Source organism: Anguilla rostrata, chromosome 16 (genome assembly GCF_018555375.3).
Source record: "Anguilla rostrata isolate EN2019 chromosome 16, ASM1855537v3, whole genome shotgun sequence".
In the NCBI taxonomy this organism is placed as follows: domain Eukaryota; kingdom Metazoa; phylum Chordata; class Actinopteri; order Anguilliformes; family Anguillidae; genus Anguilla; species Anguilla rostrata.
Window position 1 is genome coordinate 6,404,132 of NC_057948.1, and position 22,071 is coordinate 6,426,202.

General features: G+C 45.6%; 1 protein-coding gene across 1 annotated transcript in view; it reads right to left on the minus strand.

Moving 5' to 3' along the window:
• The window catches only part of LOC135241831 (protein kinase C-binding protein NELL1-like), a 290,330-nt gene that overhangs the window by 87,301 nt on the left and 180,958 nt on the right, over positions 1-22,071 (minus strand). Inside the window, exon 13 of the mRNA XM_064312554.1 lies at positions 5,952-6,077. Coding sequence (XP_064168624.1) covers positions 5,952-6,077 — 126 coding nt within the window. The remainder of the gene's footprint in view (positions 1-5,951; positions 6,078-22,071) is intronic.

Genomic DNA, 22,071 nt, shown 5'->3' on the forward strand with positions numbered 1-22,071 from the left:
AGGGGGGTTATCGGCCTGTACTGTAACACTGGGTGATTATTGGGGAGGGGGGTTACTGGCCTGTACTGTAACACTGGGTGATTATGGGGAGGGGGTTACCTGGCCTGTACTGTAACACTGGGTGATTATTGGGGAGGGGGTTATCTGGCCTGTACTGTAACACTGGGTGATTATGGGGAGGGGGTTATCTGGCCTGTACTGTAACACTGGGTGATTATTGGGGGGGGGGTTATCTGGCCTGTACTGTAACACTGGGTGATTATGGGGAGGGGGGTTATCTGGCCTGTACTGTAACACTGGGTGATTATGGGGAGGGGGGTTACCTGGACTGTACTGTAACACTGGGTGATTATGGGGAGGGGGGTTATCTGGTCTGTAACACTGGGTGATTATGGGGAGGGGGTTATCTGGCCGTACTGTAACACTGGGTGATTATTGGGGAGGGGGGTTATCTGGCCTGTACTGTAACACTGGGTGATTATTGGGGAGGGGGGGTTATCTGGCCTGTACTGTAACACTGGGTGATTATTGGGGAGGGGGGTTATCTGGCCTGTACTGTAACACTGGGTGAGTTATGGGGAGGGGGGTTATCTGGCCTGTACTGTAACACTGGGTGATTATTGGGGAGGGGGGGTTATCTGGCCTGTACTGTAACACTGGGTGATTATTGGGGAGGGGGGTTATCTGGCCTGTACTGTAGAGGGCGTTGTAACCTCGCTAACCCCCATAAATTACGCCCTTGAATTCCCGAACTATGAATATAATCAGATGTATTTGGTCAGGGCACGACAGAGCTAAACCCGCAAAACCTCACAAAGGATGCACCTCAGGAGATGAACTGCTGATAACAGCATGTGTGGTGAACAGGAATTCCTGAAAAACCAAGTGCCACGTTCCCATGGAAGTAATTGTCCAGAAAATACTTTACACTCGATTTGACTTCACTTACTTAAATTTCAACCAGAGGAAGAGATGTGGTGGACTGTATAATTTCATGGCATGACTGTTGGAAAACTTGAGAACTTGAGAGAACTTCTCTGGACTTCAGAGTAATCGTGCCGACAAATTTAGCTGCATATTTGGGGAGAGAAGGCAAGCCTCGTGGATATCTGCCTCATGTCTAATACTGTAAAAAAAATAAAGGAACGGATAAGCTGAAGCTCAACTGGAATAAGGAACTGAATCTGTTATGGAATAAAATGAGAACAGCAGAGATTTAAAAAAATATATATAAGGAGAAAGGGGTCCTAAAACAAGAGTGCAAAGAAATACATTTAAGTTCTGCAAAAGCAAAAGTTAGATAAAAGTCTCAACAAAGGAATATTTGAGTGCTACAACTGAAGAAGATAAACAGTAGCAGCCCGCAGCAATTTTGGTCTCAAATGAACAAACTTAGACAAAGTTCTAATGTAGGTAGTAGAAGATAATGGCGGTGTAAACAAGGAGTTAAATAAAAGGCAAAAAAAAGTAGGATGGTGCTATTGCAATAGATGCCGGGGGCTTAAATCTGTTTGATTATGTCTTTCTTTTTTTAAAATCAATGTGGACAAAAAGAAAATTAGAGGAGGTGATGAAGAGAGATGATTACTCACCAAATCAGCCTCTGAATAGAGATTTTATGGAAGTCAGAACTTCTGTTAATGAGGTCAGGCAAAAGAAAGTAATTGGCATAATGATTGAACTAAATCATTTCTTAATAAGCGCATGGACGAAGGCCGAAGACTGTTCTTGTGTCCCCGTGTGACACGTTCTGTGGTCATAATCTACAAAGTACAAGTGAATCGGCGTTGGTGTATGTAGCCAATTATCATATTTAGCCAGAGTAATTTGTGAAAACAAAAACCTTGCCCTATATCTCTGGCGTTTAGGTATTCACTACTTTGCACTAGGCTGGCCAGTTGAGGATGGGCTCCCCCTATATAGCCGAGTTCCTCTGGAGATTTATTCCCATTGGGGAGTTTTTTCTCGCCATCGTTTGAGGTTTTCCCCACTGGGAGTTTTTTTTTACCGTATGTACTTGCTATTTGAGGGTTTAGGTCTGGTGATTGCTCTGTTTCCACTTTCGGCTCAGTTTCTTGCCCTGCTACTCTGTAAAGCATCTTCGTGACTGTTTTCTGTAAAAAGCGCAATACAAATAAAATTACAATCAGTGTAATGTTATTCAAAACAGAGCCATTCTGCAGCTCCCAGGGCACATGTAAGTTTGCTCCTAATTTGGCCATTAAAGGGGCTGGGAATCGTGTGGAATAAGACACGAGATTCCCCGTCAATGTCTGAGGAAATCACAGCGAAGCATGCCCGACATTAAAGACCCGCTCCTCGTCAAAGTGGCACTTCCTGGAAAGCGGAAAGTTTGTCGCGTCTACGCGTCCTTCCCCCATTTCCTTATCAGCACGCACTGTTCTCCATCCGTGAATGTACCACAGTTTGCAATTTGGCTTTGAAAACATTAATCGCATGTAACATGTATGGTCTGCTATATAAATGATCGGGATTGACTTCATTACATCTGCCTAGATTGATGCACTAATATATAAATATAAATTCATTTCAAAAACAATATTTGGTCTCATTCATTCAATGAATGAATGAATTAATGAATGGACTGATGAATGACTGTGATGGATTGGCGACCTCTCCAGGGTGTATTTCCGCCTCTTGCCCAATGCATGCTGGGATAGGCTCCAGCCCCCCTCTGCGACCCTGACCAGGAATAAGCATGTTGGAAAATGGATGAATGAATGATATTGTGGAACAAATCTTTTCATGTCTAAAGATAAACTGACAAAGGAAACATTCATTTGGGTTGTGTTACATTGTTCCCTTTGGGCTAAAGAGGTGCCAGACATTTTTAGCGAGGCTGTCGTCATATTGCATTTTCAGGAACAGATTAGCACGCGACATTAAGAGAATTAAAAGTGGCACGTTTAAAAAAAAAACGAAGCCCTGTCGGAACTAAGAGATTTAAATAAAACCTAAACTTAGCACATTCAGTGTTACCAAGCATGAATATTCACCGAAACGCCGTGCTATCTTAACCCGTCATTTAACTAAGGGTAGAAGATCAGTGTGTGCGCAGTCTAGACTCCAGTGTACTACACCTTGCTACCGAGACTGGCCAGTTCAGTAATATACCAGAGGAAGAAAGAGGGTGCACACTATGTGAAAAAAGCTGCATGCAAATGTACATGTAGGGTGGTTTACTGAAGTGTGCCTCTTATCAGACCCCCCAAAGGAAAGCAGACTGTTTACTGTGCTGACAGGGAGACTGCAGGTCTGATAAAGACACAGTGCTCAGTTGCAAAGCATCCTACTGGATCCGCATTACGTAGAACTTGGGTTCCCGTTAATGCGGTGTAAAAATGTTTTGTATTGTTGGACAGCTGATGTCACGGGAAACAAGTCGGTGTCTTCGGTTGTGGGGTGCTGACTAAAGATCTTAATTACCTACGTGTCAGCGCCCAGCCAGACACGAAGGTTAACCCAGTTTGACATGCTTATAGAGACAGCGCGAGCAGGATCGTTAATGCACCGTTTTGTTATGTTTGTGTCTTTATTTGATGACTTGGTATTTTGCTTTGATCTTTGAATATATAAGGGGTGGTGGTGCAATGGTTCGGGGGAGACTCGTCAGCACGGTCTCCTACGCATCATATGCATACAGCCATCTCACTACACACACACTTTTGCATTATTGTATATTGTCATTGGTAAATGGTAAATGGACTGCATTTATATAGCGCTTTTATCCAAAGCGCTTTACAATTGATGCCTCTCATTCGCCAGAGTAGTTAGGGGTTAGGGGTTAGGTGTCTTGCTCAAGGACACTTCGACATGCCCAGGGCGGGGTTTGAACCGGCAACCCTCCGACTGCCAGACAATCGGTCTCACCTCCTGAGCTATGTCGCCCCTATATGTCGTCATTAATAACAAACTGTAGAATAAATTTCATTTTAAGGTCCTAACATACATGTAGAACAGGATATCAGCACCCCCGTAGTCACTCGCCTACACACCAGTGTTGTGGCAGGATACACAAGCCAGAGGCACGTCCGCGTCTACCAAGATAGACAGCGGTCCGTATAGAGCCACACTACTGGCGGAAAGTAAACGGAGTAGAGGACGGAGTGTAGCACAGTGGGTAAGGAACTAGACTTGTAACCGAAAGGTCGCAGGTTCGATTCCCGGGTAGGACACTGCCGTTGTACCCTTGAGCGAGGTACTTAACTGAAATTGCTTCAGTATATATCCAGATGTATAAATGGATACAATGTAAAATGCTGTGTAAAAGTTGTGTAAGTCGCTCTGGAATGTAATGTAATGTAAACGGATCTTCCTTGTCTGTGCATAGCTGTTAGCACAGACGAAAGGTTAAAACTTTATTTCGGAGTTCAGATAACCAAGATAACATAAAATGAACCCCGTTCCAGTAGCACCGGGTAAGACTACACGCGTTCCTTCGCCACTCAGATACTTTCTGCTGTTTGGAGTATCTGAGGGGCTTCTCAGAATGTTTCTACAGATTTGTGCGGTTATTTATTAATTCTGGCTATGGTTAATGCAGCCTCATAAAATATGGATGGGCACAAGCGCCTATTTGCCCCCCCCTCCCCACCCCCACCCCCACCCCCGGCGCAGGTACCAAACAGGCTAGTGTAAAACAGTCGGCAGCACACGACCTGGAGAGGCACAACTAACCATCCCCCGAAAGTATTGAACACCTCAACTTGGTTCGCCTGTTACGAGGCCGATTTCGGATTCTTTGCGGTCGTGTGAATATTTGACGAGCGCCCTCGAACCCGAGACGCTCGGGGGTAAACACAGAGCAGCGGCGAACGCTAAATTAATCCCACGTACCGAATCACTGCAGAGGGCACAAAAAAAGAAAAAAAAAAAAAGCGCGTGCAGATCACCGCACGCTGATGAACCGTCGCGCTTCGTGCCTCAGGACGGCTTCCCGCGGGGGGGGACGGCACAGAGAGTCCTCGCCGGCTTTCACGGGCGCTTTAACGTCGACGGGAAAATCGTTCGGACGGCGCGCTATCGGCGGAATTACAGCGCGGCCGCCGCGCCGCTTTGATCCGCTCGCTAAAACGGCGGCGGAGCACCGTAGATAGCTAAACGAAAAGCAGAAGCCGCCGCACCCCCCACCCCCACATTCAGGCTTTTGCTTTAGTCACTGCTTTAGTCCCTTTGAGAGCTCAGACACGACAGCCGCAGACTCCGAATGTTAATTCCGCACCTAGAATAAAATCAGATCTGGACCTACCTACCGTTACAGCTCTCCTGTGTATGAAATACTGATGCAAAGACACACAGCAGGGCCAAGAAACAAGTGTCCAATTACTTTTGCTCCCCTAAAATGAAGGGACTATGTAAAAAAAAAAAAAAAAGAGCTGTAATTCCTACACCGATGACCCGGTATTGATGCAAATACCCTGGAATTAAAGATGGCAGTCCGCACTTTTGCATTTAACTGCATATCCTCTGAAGACCCAGCTATATAGTATATCACTTTGTAAGAGGACATGAGTCTCTGTTCTTAATCTCAAGAACCATGTATTAAACTTGGACTACAAGAGACATTCCATTAAAATTTTTTAATGGAATGTGTGTGTGTGTGTCTGTGTGCATAGATGTGTGAGTGCGTGCATGCATGTGTGTGAGTGCATGTGTGTGTGTGAGTACGAGAGTGTGTGTGTGTGCGTGCGTGTGTGTGCACGTGTGAGTGCGTGTGTGTGTGCATGCATGTGTGTGAGTACGAGTGTGTGTGTGTGCGCATGTGTGTGCGCGCGCGTGTGTGTGCGTGTGCGTGTGCGTGTGAGTACGAGAGTGTGTGTGTGTGTGTGAGTGAGTGCGCGTGTGTGTGTATGTATGTATGCACGTGTGTTGCTCTGTTAAATGTGCTGCACTGCTCGGAGTCTGGAGAGCGTAGCGTGTGTGAATCCTACCTGTGCAGGAGTACTCATCCACTCTGGTGAATCCTGGCAGGCAGTCACAGCGATGGGCCCCAGGGAGATTCACACACACGGTGTTGTCATGGCAGTAGTGCATCTGGGTCGCGCACTCGTCAATGTCTGAGGAAACGACAGCAAAGCACGCCCCACATTAAAGAGCCGCTCCTCGTCAAAGTGGCACTTCCTGGAAAGCGGAAAGTTTGCCGCGTCTACGCGTACTGCCCCCCGTTTCCCGTCTGTGAACGTATTTATTGGCAAGCCAACGTGCGAGCCAGGCCCAATCGCCCAATCAGTGCCCGACCTCACTAAAGCTCTTCTGGCTGAAGGGAAGCAAATCCCTGCAGTGATGCTCCAACATCTAGCATAAAGCCTTCCCAGAAGAGTGGAGTTTTTGGCTGGACCGCAACAGAGGGGCCAGCCCTACAAACGCAAATGTCTGTGATTGAGTGATGAAGTTACACCATTGGTTGGCTGAGTGATGAAGTTACACCATTGGTTGGCTGAGTTATGAAGTTACACCATTGGTCGGCCGGATGAAGTGTATTAGGTCCAGCCATATACTAGGTTTTGACCTGGTCTTGTTGCAGCAAAGGGTGGACCAACTCCATATTATTGCCCAAAATTTTGGATGAGATGTTGGATGTCAGGTGTCCACATACATTTGGCCATGTAGTGTATTATATACAGTTAACATGAACAAGAATATAATTGACATAAATTATATAACCAAGGCAGTAGTTTCCATCATTGAACACTTTAAAATATCATAGAATAATTGCAGTGCATGAGGTTTTAATCTCAAACTTTCCACAAACGACATGTATCCTGCAAAATGGCTTTATATAACTGAAAAGACACAAAAAATTAGGACTATTTTATCATGATCAAAAGTGACAGCCATTTCATGACAGCTTCTAAGCGAAAATGTACCGCAAAAAGAGAGCAAATTTCGACTTCCGGCGAGACTTTTGATGAATCAAGAGCGTGGCGCCAGGCAACATTAACTTAGGCACAACAGAACTTAAGAAAAACTTGTACTTCAATATCTACATTCCTTCTGAGGCTTTATCATTAAAATGAATAATTAAAATGCACACCCAGTTCTGTAGAGGGGAATCCAACTTGGCAAGGCAAACTATAGCTCCACTGTTAATAGCAGCATATTTCTATAGAGCTTGGCACAGAGTGTAGACCTTAGCTCAGTCTTACTCTATCAACCTGGGCCAGACCCAGATCAGGGTCTGCAGTTATCTGGAACCAACTTTGTCTTTTTAGCTCATGAGCTTCGTGCATTAAATGCGTAGAGCAAGTTCAGTCACTCCTGGTCAATCGGAAACTCTTGCTGCAGCCAACAATTGGTTGACCTCAGCGACCACATGTTCTCATACTCAACCAATCCCATACGCACATCACTGCGTGTTCTCGTACTCAACCAATCCCATACGCACATCACCACGTGTTCTCATACTCAACCAATCCCATACACACCTCACTACGTGTTCTCATACTCAACCAATCACATGCTCACATCACTAACGGAGCGCCTTTTTTAAACCGACAGTCAGACATCTACAGCGCAGCTCATTGCCTGTGCAGCTCATTGCCTGTGCTGCACGTTGCATGCTGCAGCTCATTGCCTGTGCTGCTCATTGCCTGTGCTGCTCATTGCCTGTGCTGCACGTTGCATGCTGCAGCTCATTGCCTGTGCTGCTCATTGCCTGTGCTGCTCATTGCCAGTGCTGCTCATTGCCTGTGCTGCACGTTGAATGCTGCAGCTCATTGCCTTTGCTGCTCATTGCTTGTGCTGCTCATTGCTTGTGCTGCTCATTGCCTGTGCTGCACGTTGCATGCTGCAGCTCATTGCCTTTGCTGCTCATTGCCTGTGCAGCTCATTGCCAGTGGAGCTCATTGCCTGTGCTGCTCATTGCCTGTGCTGCACGTTGCATGCTACAATTGCTGCAGCTCACAGAATTACGCTCACCCTCCACCACCCCAGCTTCCACCTGTTGTTTAGATCTGTTTGCAAGTCCTGGTGGCTTTTGGTATTTCTCCCATTTAGTAGGGGATATGTATCGTGATCCCCGTTTGATCACGATACATACAGACGTACCTAAAGCAGATCTATTCAAAACTACATTGCATATTCATTTATACATTTAATCTAAATACACAAGTTGTCCAGACTGAAGTGAGGTTAAGACATGTACATGGGAAACCTGGTTCTAGATCAGTTCTTCTACAATGGACGCTGTTTGAATACATGCCCTGATCTAGGATCAGTTTAGCTTTTTAGCTCGTGTTGGATAAGGTTACGATATGGCCGGAAGAAAACTGACCCCGGATAAGCACAGTCTCTGATGCTTTATGAATACGGGTCCTGAGCTCACTGACTCTCACTGAGTTTGGGCCTCTCCAAGCTCAGATCCCCAGCAGGAGACAGTGGCAGTGTGACATACTGACGTGTTCCTGCCTGACCGTGGGACACAGGAGAGAATTCTCCACAGACCATGTGACACAGGAGAGAAACCTCCTCCGAATGTGTGACACAGGAGAGAATCCTGCACAGCCATGTGACCTAGGAGAGAATCCTGAACAGCCACGTGACATAGAAGAGAATCCTGAACAGGCTGTGTGACCATGTGACACAGGAGAGAATCCTGCACAGCCACGTGACATAGGAGAGAATCCTGAACAGGCTGTGTGACCATGTGACACAGGAGAAAATCCTCCACAGACTGTGTGACCATGTGACACAGGAGAGAATTCTCCACAGACCATGTGATACAGGAGAAAATCTTGCACCGGCCGTGTGACACAGGAGAGAATGCTGCACAGACCATCTGGCCTCCGTTCATCACTAAGGGTCCCCAGAGCCCTGCTGTCTGCCCTGCCACAGGCGCTGTTTTTCAGAAATGAAATCCAGAGCAAGCAGTGGAAGACGAGAGAGACAGAGAGAAAAAAACACCTATGATGAAAAAAATACATTTAATAAAATCACCAATGAGGGAGAACATGCAACCTATTCCAGATATGACGGGCATTTCTAGACGGTTAATGATAATAAATAAATGTAATGTAATAACAGCATTCCTCAACCCAAGATTCTGTGCTAACGTGTGCTGAATTCTATCCTTAATGCATGTTTAATTTAATCTATTCCAGGGCAACACTGACTGAGTCAACTGACCACTGATGAAATCAGGTCAAGCAACATACGGCTTATACTGAAGGGGAGTATTGAGAATTTATCACTTGGTTTCCATTTCAAAATGGCTGAATTCTTTCATTTGGCTTTTTTAACAGGCTCAAACTTCTGCTTAATAACACGAAAGGCCTCTGTCCCTTTTAAAACAGAAACGATAAAACAGCAAGAAACAAAATAAAAAATATTGTTTACCATCCTCTGCTTTTTTTAGTTCCAGTGGAGGTTCTGTTGAAAAAAAACAGTAAGCTACAGTCGTTAATGAATAACTAAGTCAATTACGATTCGTTTCAAGGTTTTAAAAATAACTATAGGCACAGAGGTTTCTGTACCCAGAAGGCAATGGGGCACAGGTACTTTTTAATTGCACTTGTACTTGCATCTTTCATCTTTATATGAATTAATACATGCAATATAAACTTTGGATGAGGCCAAGAAAATAAGGCTAAGAGCTAACTCTATACTTTTGGAAAAAAAAAAAAACCTAAACAGATCTTCTGAAGTTTTAATATTGTTGTTTTTTTTCTTAATATATCGCACGACACATCTGAAAGTGAAATATATGTCCAAGGGGGGGGCAATGGAGGGATGGAGGCTAAAATGCAATTCTAGCTTCCCGCCCTCTCCGTTTCCAAAACTAATCCTCCGCTTTGGCTGATCCTCGCATCTCTTCCTCAACAGTCAGCACCGCCGGGTCGGCCAAGGATTTGCTACAGACGTGTCATTTCATAGCAGGATAATTAATTCCACCGGTCCGTCCACACCTGGAACTCCGTTTATTGCTTTTCCAGCAGATGTAGGTCACGACTGAGCGGGGGGAGAAAAAAAAAAAAAAAACACGGCAGAAATAAGAGCGCGGTCTCCCCCGAGGATTGTGGGTAAGCTCTCGACGGAGACGCTTTAATGGAAATGCGCTGACTGGGCTGACGCGCTCCCCCCCCCGGTAAACACGAGGGCGGAGCAGAGAGGCGGAGCTTATACTTCGGCGAATTATCTTCGCAGCTTTCCTCGGGTCTCGTGCCGGGCCAGGTGTTATTTATGTTTTTTTTAGGCGGGTGGGGGTGCGGGGGGGGGGGATGGGGGGTTTAGAATTCGGACACTGCCGGCCAACCGAATCTCGCTCCCGGACTGACGTAGTGTGGCGTGGCCGAGCCCGTTAATTTCGGTTCTGGACGGCTGGACACGTACGCAAACGGAGCTTCCCCCCGAAGCTACCGACAGCCCACCATCACCTTTACACCCCGCACCCCCCCAAAACACCCCTCCCCGCCCATTCTGCTGCCAGGTTCATCGGGCTCCACACAGCTGAAGGCACAGGCTAATTGCAGAGGCTGGCACTAATGCGCTCCTGAGTTGGCCCTGTGAGCAGAGTATCTTGGGAGAGAACTGGACGCGAGCACAACCCGTGCTAGCAGGGACTTGTAATTAATTTTCTATTTCCAGATGGAGTCCGTTTCCAGAAATTGAAGGGTTCATTTGATATGCATTTGGACGGGATTATTTTGTTTATGTGATAGGCTACTTTTTTTTTTTTTCATTCTACAACAAGAAAGTTCGCCATTAACATTCATGATGCAAAGCGTTATTTGTAAATTACTCATTTCCCTCGCTGATCTTCACATGTTTATTTACAGTGTAAACACCTGTGAATAATATCCAGTTTGGGGCTAATCTTGATATTTTCCTCACAAATTTTTAAATTTATCAGCCTGCCCCACAACTGAATGTTCATTTCTCTCGTCAACATTCAGGAAAATAACGACAGATGAAAAAGGTCCCGATAAGTGCTTTTCTGAAAAGCAGATCAGGTTATATAAAGCAAAAAAGCAACAGGGGTAAAGGATTCAGTTTGTGCATTCTAAATGTACTCATCTAATTCACTCCTCTGAAATTTTCTAAGAACAGACTTATCCTTCTGCAATTATTGGCTATTTTTCTCTCTCTCTCTCTCTGCCTTGCTTTTTCTCCATCTCTCTCTCGTTCCATTTCTCTCCGTGTCTCACTCGCTCTCTCTCTCTCCCTTCTACAAACACACCGCACACTTGTACAAAAAGGGGAAAAAAAGGTCACAAATGGAAAATATGTCAGTCTAATCATAATGTGATGTAGGAAGATAATAGTAGTCCTACTATGACTACATACACTATGAGCTGAGAGTGGACTCTGAATCTGTGCCTGTATTTCTTCATATAAAGCCTCTTTGGACTTCCATTAACTCCCATAGCTTCACACTTCCCTGTAAGAGAAATACTCTTCACCTCCGTCTCACACACACACACACACACACACACACACACACACACACACACAGAGTCCCTGGAAAAGTGCCTGGATGGAGAACGGTAATTATTGAGTAACGAACACATCAGGAGAAGTTAAGCTACAAAAGCGACACAGCAGCGCGCATACCTGCCAGAACAGAGGAGACGATTTCTTTCACCCGTTGGTCACCACCACAGAAGGTCAGGGGAATGTTAGAAGACATCGATGGAGAACGGTAATTAGGCAGTGAATATATCAGAAGTTAAAACACAAAAGCCACACAGAAGTGAGTATTCCAGCCACACAAAGGAGAAGCTAGACCTTTTTTTTTTTTTTTCAAGCATTGGTCACTGCCACAGAACACAGAACCTCAGAAGAATTATTTTGCTTCTGACTTCAAGCGTGCATGTTATTTTTAAAGCAATATTTATTTTCCACGTGGTGTACTGTAATTACATTTTACAGTTTGTGGCTCATTTTCAAACCTTTTCGATGTTTTTCACCTTTTGATGTGGGTATCTGCATGTGCTTTCAAACTAAAGCAAAAAAATATAATACTGGTGGGGTTTTGTTGATTTGTCTGAACTGAGCCTATGCTGTATGTCAGGAAAGCAATACGAATACAAACCAAAAGTGACCCAAATTCAGACATCTCCTAACTGCTAATTCCTCATTTCCTATTTGCTACTTTGATAGTAGTGTAATGGTTAAGGAACTGGGCTTGTAACCATAAGGCCGCAGGTTTTATTCCCACTGCCAAGGTATTTAACCTGAAGTTAGTATAACCAGAAAAAAAAGTACCGGTTCCATCCAAATCAGTGTAAATTACTCTGGAGAGGAGCGTCTGCTAAATGCCTGTAATGTAATGATATCTTGCAGACATATTCAGCGCAAATTGAAATACAAAAAAAAAACTAATAACAGCTCTCAATTTTAATAAATTTCCAGTTTTTTAATTTTTTAATTTTTTAAAAAAGGGGAGTTTAAGACTGTGTAGCGGCTGACACAGCTCTCATATGAATCCCTCCGCGTGGCCGGGGGTTCCATTTCCCTCCAAGGGACTTGACCCCATCTCCATCTGTAACTCTATTTCCCCCCGTCTGAATGAGAGACTCACAAACAAACAAAACAAAACAAAACAAAACAAAACAAAACAAAACAAAACAAAACAAAACAAAACAAAACAAAACAAAACAAAACAAAACAAAACAAAACGACAAACACTTCATGCCATAACCTAGTGACGATTTTGAATATAATGGAACTTGAAATGTTCATAATACAAATTTTTTTTTAAGTCACGTGATATAATTGACAAATATCATTTCAGCAGCACACATTCCAATAATGAAAATCGACGTGAAGTCTTCATCAAGAAAAAAAGGTAAAATGTGTACAATCCCCTGTCTCGTATTCCCCTGTGCACTCCGAGCACAGCAGTCAACAATCACAGTTTAAAAACAGGGCTCCTGAATCCCGGGCTGGTGTGGTTCCTGGTTTTTGTTCCAACCAGGCAGTAGCACACCTGATTCTGCTAATCAACCACTAGAGTCTTTGCTTCCTAGATTAGTAGAATCAGGTGTGTAACTGCTCGGTTGGGACAAAAGCCCGGACCCACACGGGCCTTTTCTGGACAGGACTGATGACCCCTGCTTTAAAGCAACTGGAGAACAACAGCCAAGCTTCATTCCGCTACATTCACTTAGCAGCCGCTCCCATCCAGAGAGAATCACAACGTGAGAGCACGTCAGCGCGTTAGCCTAATTACCAGGGACAACAGTGCCGGACGCGGCTATAACAACATCACCGGACTGGCAGCCGTGAAGACGCGACATCGCTAAAACCGCTACGCAGTCTTACCGGGCATGCATGATAAAATTGGGGTCGCAAACAAAAAAAAGGAAGGAAGACGCCCAAACGTGCTACACGCCAGCTAAACGAAAGAGGACTGGATAAGTGCTCAACAGCGAGGATGGTCGAACTAGAGGAAAACTCCTTACCCGAGTACAGGGACTGGTCTGAAACAGGAAATACTGCCACACTGTGCCCAGGACAAAAGGCACCGTTTAATGGACGGGCTAGGACTGACATTTCGACGTCTACGACGTCTTCCTCAGATTCAGCAAACACACTGCAAGGGCCACACCAGGAGGAATATAAACTCCCTCCCACCAATTACACAGCGTAAGGTGCGCATGTGTGGAGACTAAAAATTCCTTGCACAAATGACCTCGAACATAGAATGACTGTAGTAACATATGACCCATACATCGACACAATAAAAAGGATAGAGGAAAAAAAACGACAAATGAAAATTTCAACAATGGGAAAATAAATCAAATATATATACATATATAGCAGATTATATCCAATGCAGGTCAAACACAAATGGTAACAAAGCTGAAGAATTTTTAAAAAAACACAAGAGTCCAAGGGTCTCATTTAGCCCATTAGGTTCCACACTGTTAAGAGCACCTACCCAAAACGTCTCTCTGCGGAGCAATGTCTTAATGACACCGGGTCACATTCGTAGCAGCTGATAACAGCTTGGAAAAAAAAACTTGTGGGAATCGGCCCTGTGCTAAGACTATGGATAATACGGCAGGTAGATATGATGCAATGCACATGCGCCGTTGAGATACATTCAGTGCTCCACCGACGCTGTAAATTAACTAAAAATGTCATGCTGAGAAAGTATCCTAATCATATCTTAATCTGAATCTCTTACTAATTATTTTGAATTTTTCATTTGCACCGGCCAAACTCACAAGCAATGCACAGACTCAGCAGCTCTCTAGACTCCTACTTAATAATTATGTAACCACCTGAAATATTTTGCTATGCAAATAAAATGTGTTAAATGTTTCCTTCATAGGTTGACATCTGTGCTCATCTACTACTTCCAGGGATGTAAAAACTTATAGTGCGCTATACTGTAAATCAGGGAGGCATCGGTCAATACTGACAGCCAAATATCAGTTATTGACATTGACCCCATAGTTTAGATATCGTGTATCCCTAAAGTTAACTACGCAAGGCAAGAACTGAAACATAAAAGCTGAATACATAGAGAATAAAAGCAGGAAGAAGCAGGACTAAACCCGAAACCAAAACACAGTACATATCAAACCCTGAGCCGGCACTAAAGGCGGGAGTGTTATGGGGTGGGGATGGGAGGGCAGCCCAGACGCAGACTAAAGAGGCGGGTCAGTGTCTGAAGACAGCCAATGACTCTGCTGTCCCGAAAAATGGCGGAACTCTCGTTCCCCCACAGGGAGGCCCGCGGAAACGAGCGTCAGTACGGGGAAGGGCGACTGCAGAGGGAGGGGAGGGGAGGGCCAGTTTCTGATGCAACCCCAAATGAACGTCCACAAATGAACGCGAACATCAACACCCTTTAGCCATGATTATACTGATGATACACCACGGCCTCATGCCTTATTGCTTTATTAAAGTAGGCTCGTTGCGTTCAACAAGTAGCCTACAATAGCCTACATTCACACATTTTCTGGTGACCCCACCCTCAAACCAGGCAACCCCACACGGGGTCACGACTAACAGTTTGGGAACCCCTGGTTTAGGGGATTTGGTGGCACAGGTGGAGCAGCCAGTAATGAACGAATCAATCAAACTTTATTTGCATTGCACATTCCATACAACAGTTGCAACTCAATGCGCTTTACACAAAAAGAGGGAAGGGATAAAAATAAAATGAAATTATTCAGTCGTGGCAACTGCAGCAAAACATCAAAACAGCAAACAAGGTCAGATTACAACTGAGTAAATAAGGATACTAATGAGTGGATTTAAAAGAAAAGAAAACCAAGGGAGTAAAAAAACAGCAACATAACATCAATAGCAATGCTTAATTAATTAAAAATAAATAAATGTGACCGGGGCGACATAGCTCAGGAGGTAAGAGCGGTTGTCTGGCAGGCGGAGGGTTGCCGGTTTGATCCCCGCACTGTCTGAGCAAGACACCTAACCCCTAACAGCTCTGGCGCTATATAAATGCAGTCCATTTACCAAATGTATACAAAATGTAAATAGGTAAATAAATAAGGGGAGTAAGAGGAGAACTGCAATAGTCCATGTGAGGGCCGAAACTAAGAGCAGGTGGTGAGGCATTCTGCAGCTGTTGTATAGAAAACAATCTACAGACTCAAACTCGCTGCAACTATAATGGAGGAGAAGGAGAATCTGCTTTCTAGGCATAATCCTGCATTTCTTATGGCGGATGTGCCCTGAGTGAGCTAACCTGTAGCATCCGTAGCATCCCTCAAATCCGATGGAGAGATGTCGCGCAGTGGTGCAGACTTTGAGGGAATGACAAGCATTTCTGTTTTAGCCAGGCTGAGCTCTATTAAGCTAATAGATGTTGTTGAGACAAGCTGAAATGCATAGACGTGCAAGGGAAAACATGGGAGCTGACAGACTCAAGAGATAGCATGGAAAGGTGAAAGAGGAGGTGGCCAAGCACAGAGCCTTGGGGGACGCCTATAGCAAGGTCAATGGAAAGACAAGACAAGCCAGGAAACCCTTGATTATCATTCAGGCCTCAAACACACCAGTGGTCTGAGTTCACAAAACATTTAGGAAATATTTTTGTCGAGAGGTTTTCGCTACCTTGACCTAACCAAACACAATACTCATCTTTTGCGATCAAATGTTTATGAAAACAATGAACGTCCATCATATATCTATAACACAGATAACCATGTTTTTTAAAAAGGAGAAAGAAGGAAAATAAAAAATAAATAAATAAATAAAAGAGCAATGCAGTACCCCTGATACCATTTTCATTAACCACTTCTTGCAAGTCCCCTAGTGGTCTTCTCGCCGACGTGGCTAGATTGCTCAACTCAGACATTCATTGCTCCTACAACCAAACTATGAGCGGAAACAACAAACTCTGTATTTTAGCTCCATTTGTACATGATACACTACAACAATGCCAAATACAGAGCTTCTAGATGCCACCATTGTCGCGCAGGTCGTCCATTTAACGAGTACCCTGCAGTCTCATCTGCGACTATTGGCCCCAAGCACAACACCATACATGGTAGTTCAGAAAAAAAAGTATTTCACCTCCAAGAGTTTGTATTTCGTCATAGCAACAAAATAAAGTCAACAACAGCTGAAGGTATGCCACTACAGTGGTATAAAATGCTGCAAACCGAGCGGTGAAATAAACAACAGGAATTTTTGTGGAATTACATCACGTTATTCTACTATCAATATCTGCAACTAAATATGGAAAAAGTACACAATCGTGGCCATTGGTTTTACATGTAAAGCTGTCCCTTTCAAGATTCAGTGGTCATTTGGGCAGAGTGTAGCACAGTGGGTAAGGAACTGGGCTTGTAACCGAAAGGTCGCAGGTTCGATTCCCGGGTAAGGACACCGCCGTTGTACCCTTGAGCAAGGTACTTTACCTGCATTGCTTCAGTATATATCCAGCTGTATAAATGGATACAATGTAAAAATGCTATGTAAAAGTTGTGTAAGTCGCTCTGGATAAGAGCGTCTGCTAAATGCCTGTAATGTAATGTAATGTCATTTATACACCAGATCCCTTGGCCCTGTAATATCTGCCCATGGCTTGTCCTATCATTCCTATGCCGACGACACGCAACTCTTTCTCTCCTTCTCCCCATCGGACACACAGGTCCCTGCCCGCATCTCCGCTTGCCTGAGGGACATACAGAGCTGGATGGACAATCACCACCTGAAGCTCAACCCAAGAAAGACGGAGCTAATCTTTATTCCTGCTCTATCCTCTCCCCTCCTCGACTTTTCTATTTCCTTAGGGGACACCGTAGTGACATCATCACCCTGCGCCAAGAATCTCGGAGTGATGATGGACAACAGGCTGTCCCTCTCCAACAACATTGCAGCAGTAACCCGGGCATGCAGATTTTTCCTATACAACATCCGCAGAATCCGCCCCTTTCTCACCACCTACTCAACCCAGCTCCTGGTCCAAGCAATGGTTCTATCCCGCCTGGACTACTGCAACTCTCTTCTGGCTGGACTACCAGCATCTGCCACCAGACCCCTGCAGCTCATTCAGAATGCTGCGGCTCGTCTGGTCTTCAACCTCCCCAGACACTCCCACGTAACTCCCCTGCTCACTACCCTCCACTGGCTGCCTGTTATAGCTCGCATCAAATTCAAAACATTGGTCCTAGCATACCAGGCAGTCAAGGGATCAGCCCCAGCATACCTTCACAAGATATTCAAACCCTACATGCCAGCCAGATCCCTCCGTTCTGCTACCTCAGGACGCCTAGCACCTCCCCTCTTCGCACCTGCACTTCCAGAACACGTCTCCTGTCTGTTCTGGTCCCACGATGGTGGAATGACCTCCCTGTGGAGGTCAGAACAGCTGAGACTGTGAACAATTTCAAACGACGACTGAAGACCCACCTCTTCAGGCTGCACCTCTCTCCATCCCTCCCTTCCCCCCTGTAAATGACCAAACTTAGGGTTGTAACTAGGCAGCTGTTTCATAGGTTAGTTAGTTGATGCGCCTGTCTTAACGACTACTTGTACTTTTATTTATTTTTATTTTTCCATAGATTGCGTTGTTGCCGTTCTCGTTGTTAGTGTTAATCAGTTTAACCATCAGGGTCCAAGTTGAACTATGCGGTTGTTCCCTGTACTTGGACCGGTACTTCTCTCTAGGGGTTTCGTCATACTTGTTCCTGGTTATGGTTATACACTTTGTTGTACGTCGCTCTGGATAAGAGCGTCTGCCAAATGCCTGTAATGTAATGTAATGTAATGTAATGTAATACCGTGTATGGTGTAAATCCGGGGTAACTCATATAGACACAATTAGATACCTCTAGTTTGTGCACCGCTGGTCTATGGTGTGAAAAGCTGAGGAAGGTCCTGCAGGATCAGCAGACAGTGAAGACGCTTTAGCTGGGTGAACTGAGAAGAGGGGTACAGTCTTTTGGAGAGCGAGCAACTCTGGATCCCGACTGGAAAGGGTCGAGAAGGTTACTTGTAAGAGGAAGAGAGCTGGTCGGACGGCGCGTGTTCCAGGGGAAGTGGTGCAGAGGCTGGCTGATTATTATCGACGACGGAAGGTTCTAGAGTGTGTTTCACCGACAGGGGCTGCGACACAGGCCTGGCCTGAAGGCCTCGCTGCCGTTCAGTAATCGACCGAAAGAAACAAATGTAAACCCGCAGCAGTTACCTACACGCAGTATGGTAAATCCTTCACTGCCCCTCCGACGCGGGTCTGGCACGGCGTCGATTCTTTGCGGTTGCATTTGCTACCGAAAGGTACAAGCGGCCATTTCTACCGAACCTGATAAGATTGTGGAACGGTTTTGGTTATGGTTATCTGCCCAACCAGACCGTCAAATAGCTAATGACTAGTGTCTAATTTTACCCGTAGGAGGAAGTATGTTTGTGTTTGTGTATGTATGCACTGTTTTGGACATATTTGTCTCGCCTGAGCTGTACTGTGCTGTGTGTTGCCAGGGACGGTGTCCGTAATAAAGCAACTTCCCTTTTTGTGATGAATCAAGTTCTTCTTTTTCTTCTTCTTCTTCTACTACTGCTAGTACTACGACTGCTAAGCTTCAGGAGTCTGAGGGTCCTTTTTTGAAGTCACGCTCTAAATTATATGGTGCAGTGATCCATGCCTTCAGAAAACAATAACAAAAGAGGACGCTTGATTGTTTTTTTTTTTCCCCCATGGGAATATTTTCAGCCTCTAAAATGTGAGACAGAGCTGGAAGCCAGAAGGACTGCGAGCAAACAAAGGCATAGCACCGCACAAATTACTCGCAGGGAACAGAAAAAGCAAATAAGTTCAATATTTCAGGCTGTCACACAAAACATTTCCCCTGTCACACAGCAGGGGGATTAAAATCAAATTCATAAGAATTATTAAATGCTTTTATAACTCACAGAAATAAAAAAATCGCACTTTTACCCTCTAATTAAATGCTTCAAACACCTCCAAGCAAGTAAGGCAAATATTTTGATGCAATAATGAATAAACATTTCCCTCGATAACTCGCGCATAACCTCAAGGTGACTGAACGATTTTGACCAAATCCAGGAGAAAGTCTATTCAAGTACCTTTTTAAAGAAATACTTCTTAGTAAACTTCACCGAACGTTTAGGTCTCGGAAATCTTTTACAGATAGACATGTCATCCTTGACCCGTAAAAACTTTATAAATAAGGTTAAGCAAAAAAATCTGCACCGGGGTCTCAAATCAATTTGTCAAATGCGTAAACGAACCGCGGCGAGACAAATTGGAACGCCAGCTTGCGGAATATCACCGGCATCGGGAGCTTGACAGGTTTTTCAATGGAGTGTGGCGGAGGCGGCCCACGATGCACCGCTTTGATGCTATCTCTCTCTCAGGCTCGCCCGGCGATATGACAAGCGCCGTGTCATTCTGTCGGGCAGATAGCGATCCGCGCGGACTGCCAACGGGGCCCCGGAGCGGCGGACCCTCCAAGAAGGGGCGGGGAGCAGGCGCTGACATTTGGTTGGGGGGTGGGGGGGTGGGGGGGGGGGGTGGAATAACAGGGTCAAAAACGATAGCCGCCTTTTCCCTCGCCGCCTGTCGGCACGCTTCAGCGTTCGCTAAAATGGCGGAGGCGGCCGCAGAGGTGGCGACCCGAGAGTCTGTTCTCTGTTGCTACGCTAATCGCACTCCCTGCGAGTTTTCTTCTGCGCTGAACAAAACTGTTCCATTTACAAATGTAACATGCAAACTTGTAAGCTTAGGGTTGTAACTAGGCAGCTGTTTCGTAGGTGACTTAGGTGCATTAACTGTCTTAACTACTGCTTGTATTTTTTCCATAGACTGCGTTGTTGCCGTTCTCGTTGTTTAGTGTTAATCAGTTTAACCTTCAGGGTCCAAGTTGAACTATGCGGTTGTTCCCTGCACTTGGACCGGTACTTCTCTCTAGGGGTTTCGTCATACTTGTTCCTGGTTATGGTTATACACTTTGTTGTACGTCGCTCTGGATAAGAGCGTCTGCCAAATGCCTGTAATGTAATGTAATGTAATGTAACTTCGACAGGAAGGACAAGCCGGGGGTAGAGGGTGAGAAAATGGTGCTCATTGCTCCCTCAGCCTCTCAGGGGACATCCTCATTTGGCATTGATATACAGTATGGCAACGCTGATTGTTTTCATACGTTCATCCATTATTTTACTTTTTTTTTTTAGGTCACTTTCTTCAGTGAAACGGCTTTGGTTTTCCGTGTGTGCACTGTGGAGAAATTCTCTCGGTTTCATGATAATAAAGTTTTCTCATCCTTTTTTAAGTTTTTTATCCTTGTCTTTTTACAATACATCATTTTCAAGAGCACCTCTTGCATGCGACACTTTCCTGCCTATAGATCCTTAACTCTTCCTTCTTTTAGACACACCAGTGAGCCAGTCAAATATCTCATTTTTTAAAATTCTCTCTCCGAGCGATTTGTTCATCTTCGCGTCATGGCTCCCTGTATACCATTTCATACCGTTGCATATGTCATCTTTAGCACTGTTCATATAATGCACTCTGGGAATAGTCAATGGTTTTCATAAGAGGGCAACATCAAGTCAACAACGTTTTCCGGCTGGCTGTTTGGTTTATTGATTTAATCACTGATTGGCTGATGGACTGATGTGATGGAAAAGGCTCAGGACTTCATTTCCCCCCTTCTCTTCCTGACTAACAGCCACAGGAGCACTCTCTCTCTCTCCCTCTCTCTCTCCCCCCCCTCTCTCTGTCTCCTTGAAGTCTTTCCCACGCACGGCCGCAGTGAATAAACTGAACACTCTTGCTCCCTCTCTCTCTCTCCCCCCCCCCTCTCTCTCTCTCTCCCAGAGGCCCTCCCCACGCATAGCCGCGGTGTATAAACTGAACAGTCTTGCTCTCTCCCTCTCTCTCTCCCCCTCTCTCTCTCTCCCACTCTCCCTTCCTCCCTCCCTCTCTCTCTCACTCTCTCTCTCTCTCTCCTTTAGGCCTACCCCATGCACAGCCGCGGTGTATAAACTGAACAGTCTTGTTCTCTCTCTCTCTCTCCCTCCCTCCCTCTCTCCCTCCCTCTCTCTCTCTCTCTCCCTCTCTCTCCCCCTCTCCTTTAGGCCTACCCCACGCACAGCCGCGGCGTACAAACCGAGCGGCGGCATCCGTTCGAGAGCTCAGCGAGGAAGTCGGGCGGCGCCGTTCACTTTGTTCCCCTTCCCCCCGCCCCCCGTTCTCCAGGCAGGCCCCCTCAAAATTAAAATCTGAGGCGCCGGTGCGAGGCGGCGCAAAAAAAAACTCCCGCTCGCTTTTAATTTCCTGTCTGACGAACGCCTCTCCGAACCGAACAGCTGTCCGATCTGCGCGTCCCGAGTTCCGACGCCGCAGACGCCCGCCTTAACGAGCCTTTGAACACGGCAGCGAGAGAGACGGAGAGATGGAGGGAGAGGGAGAGAGAGAGACGGAGAGACAGAGGGAGAGGGAGAGACGGAGAGACAGAGGGAGAGGGAGCGAGAGAGACGGAGAGACAGAGGGAGAGGGAGCGAGAGAGACGGAGAGACAGAGGGAGAGGGAGCGAGAGAGACGGAGAGACAGAGGGAGAGGGAGAGGGAGAGACGGAGAGACAGAGGGAGAGGGACCGAGAGAGACAGAGA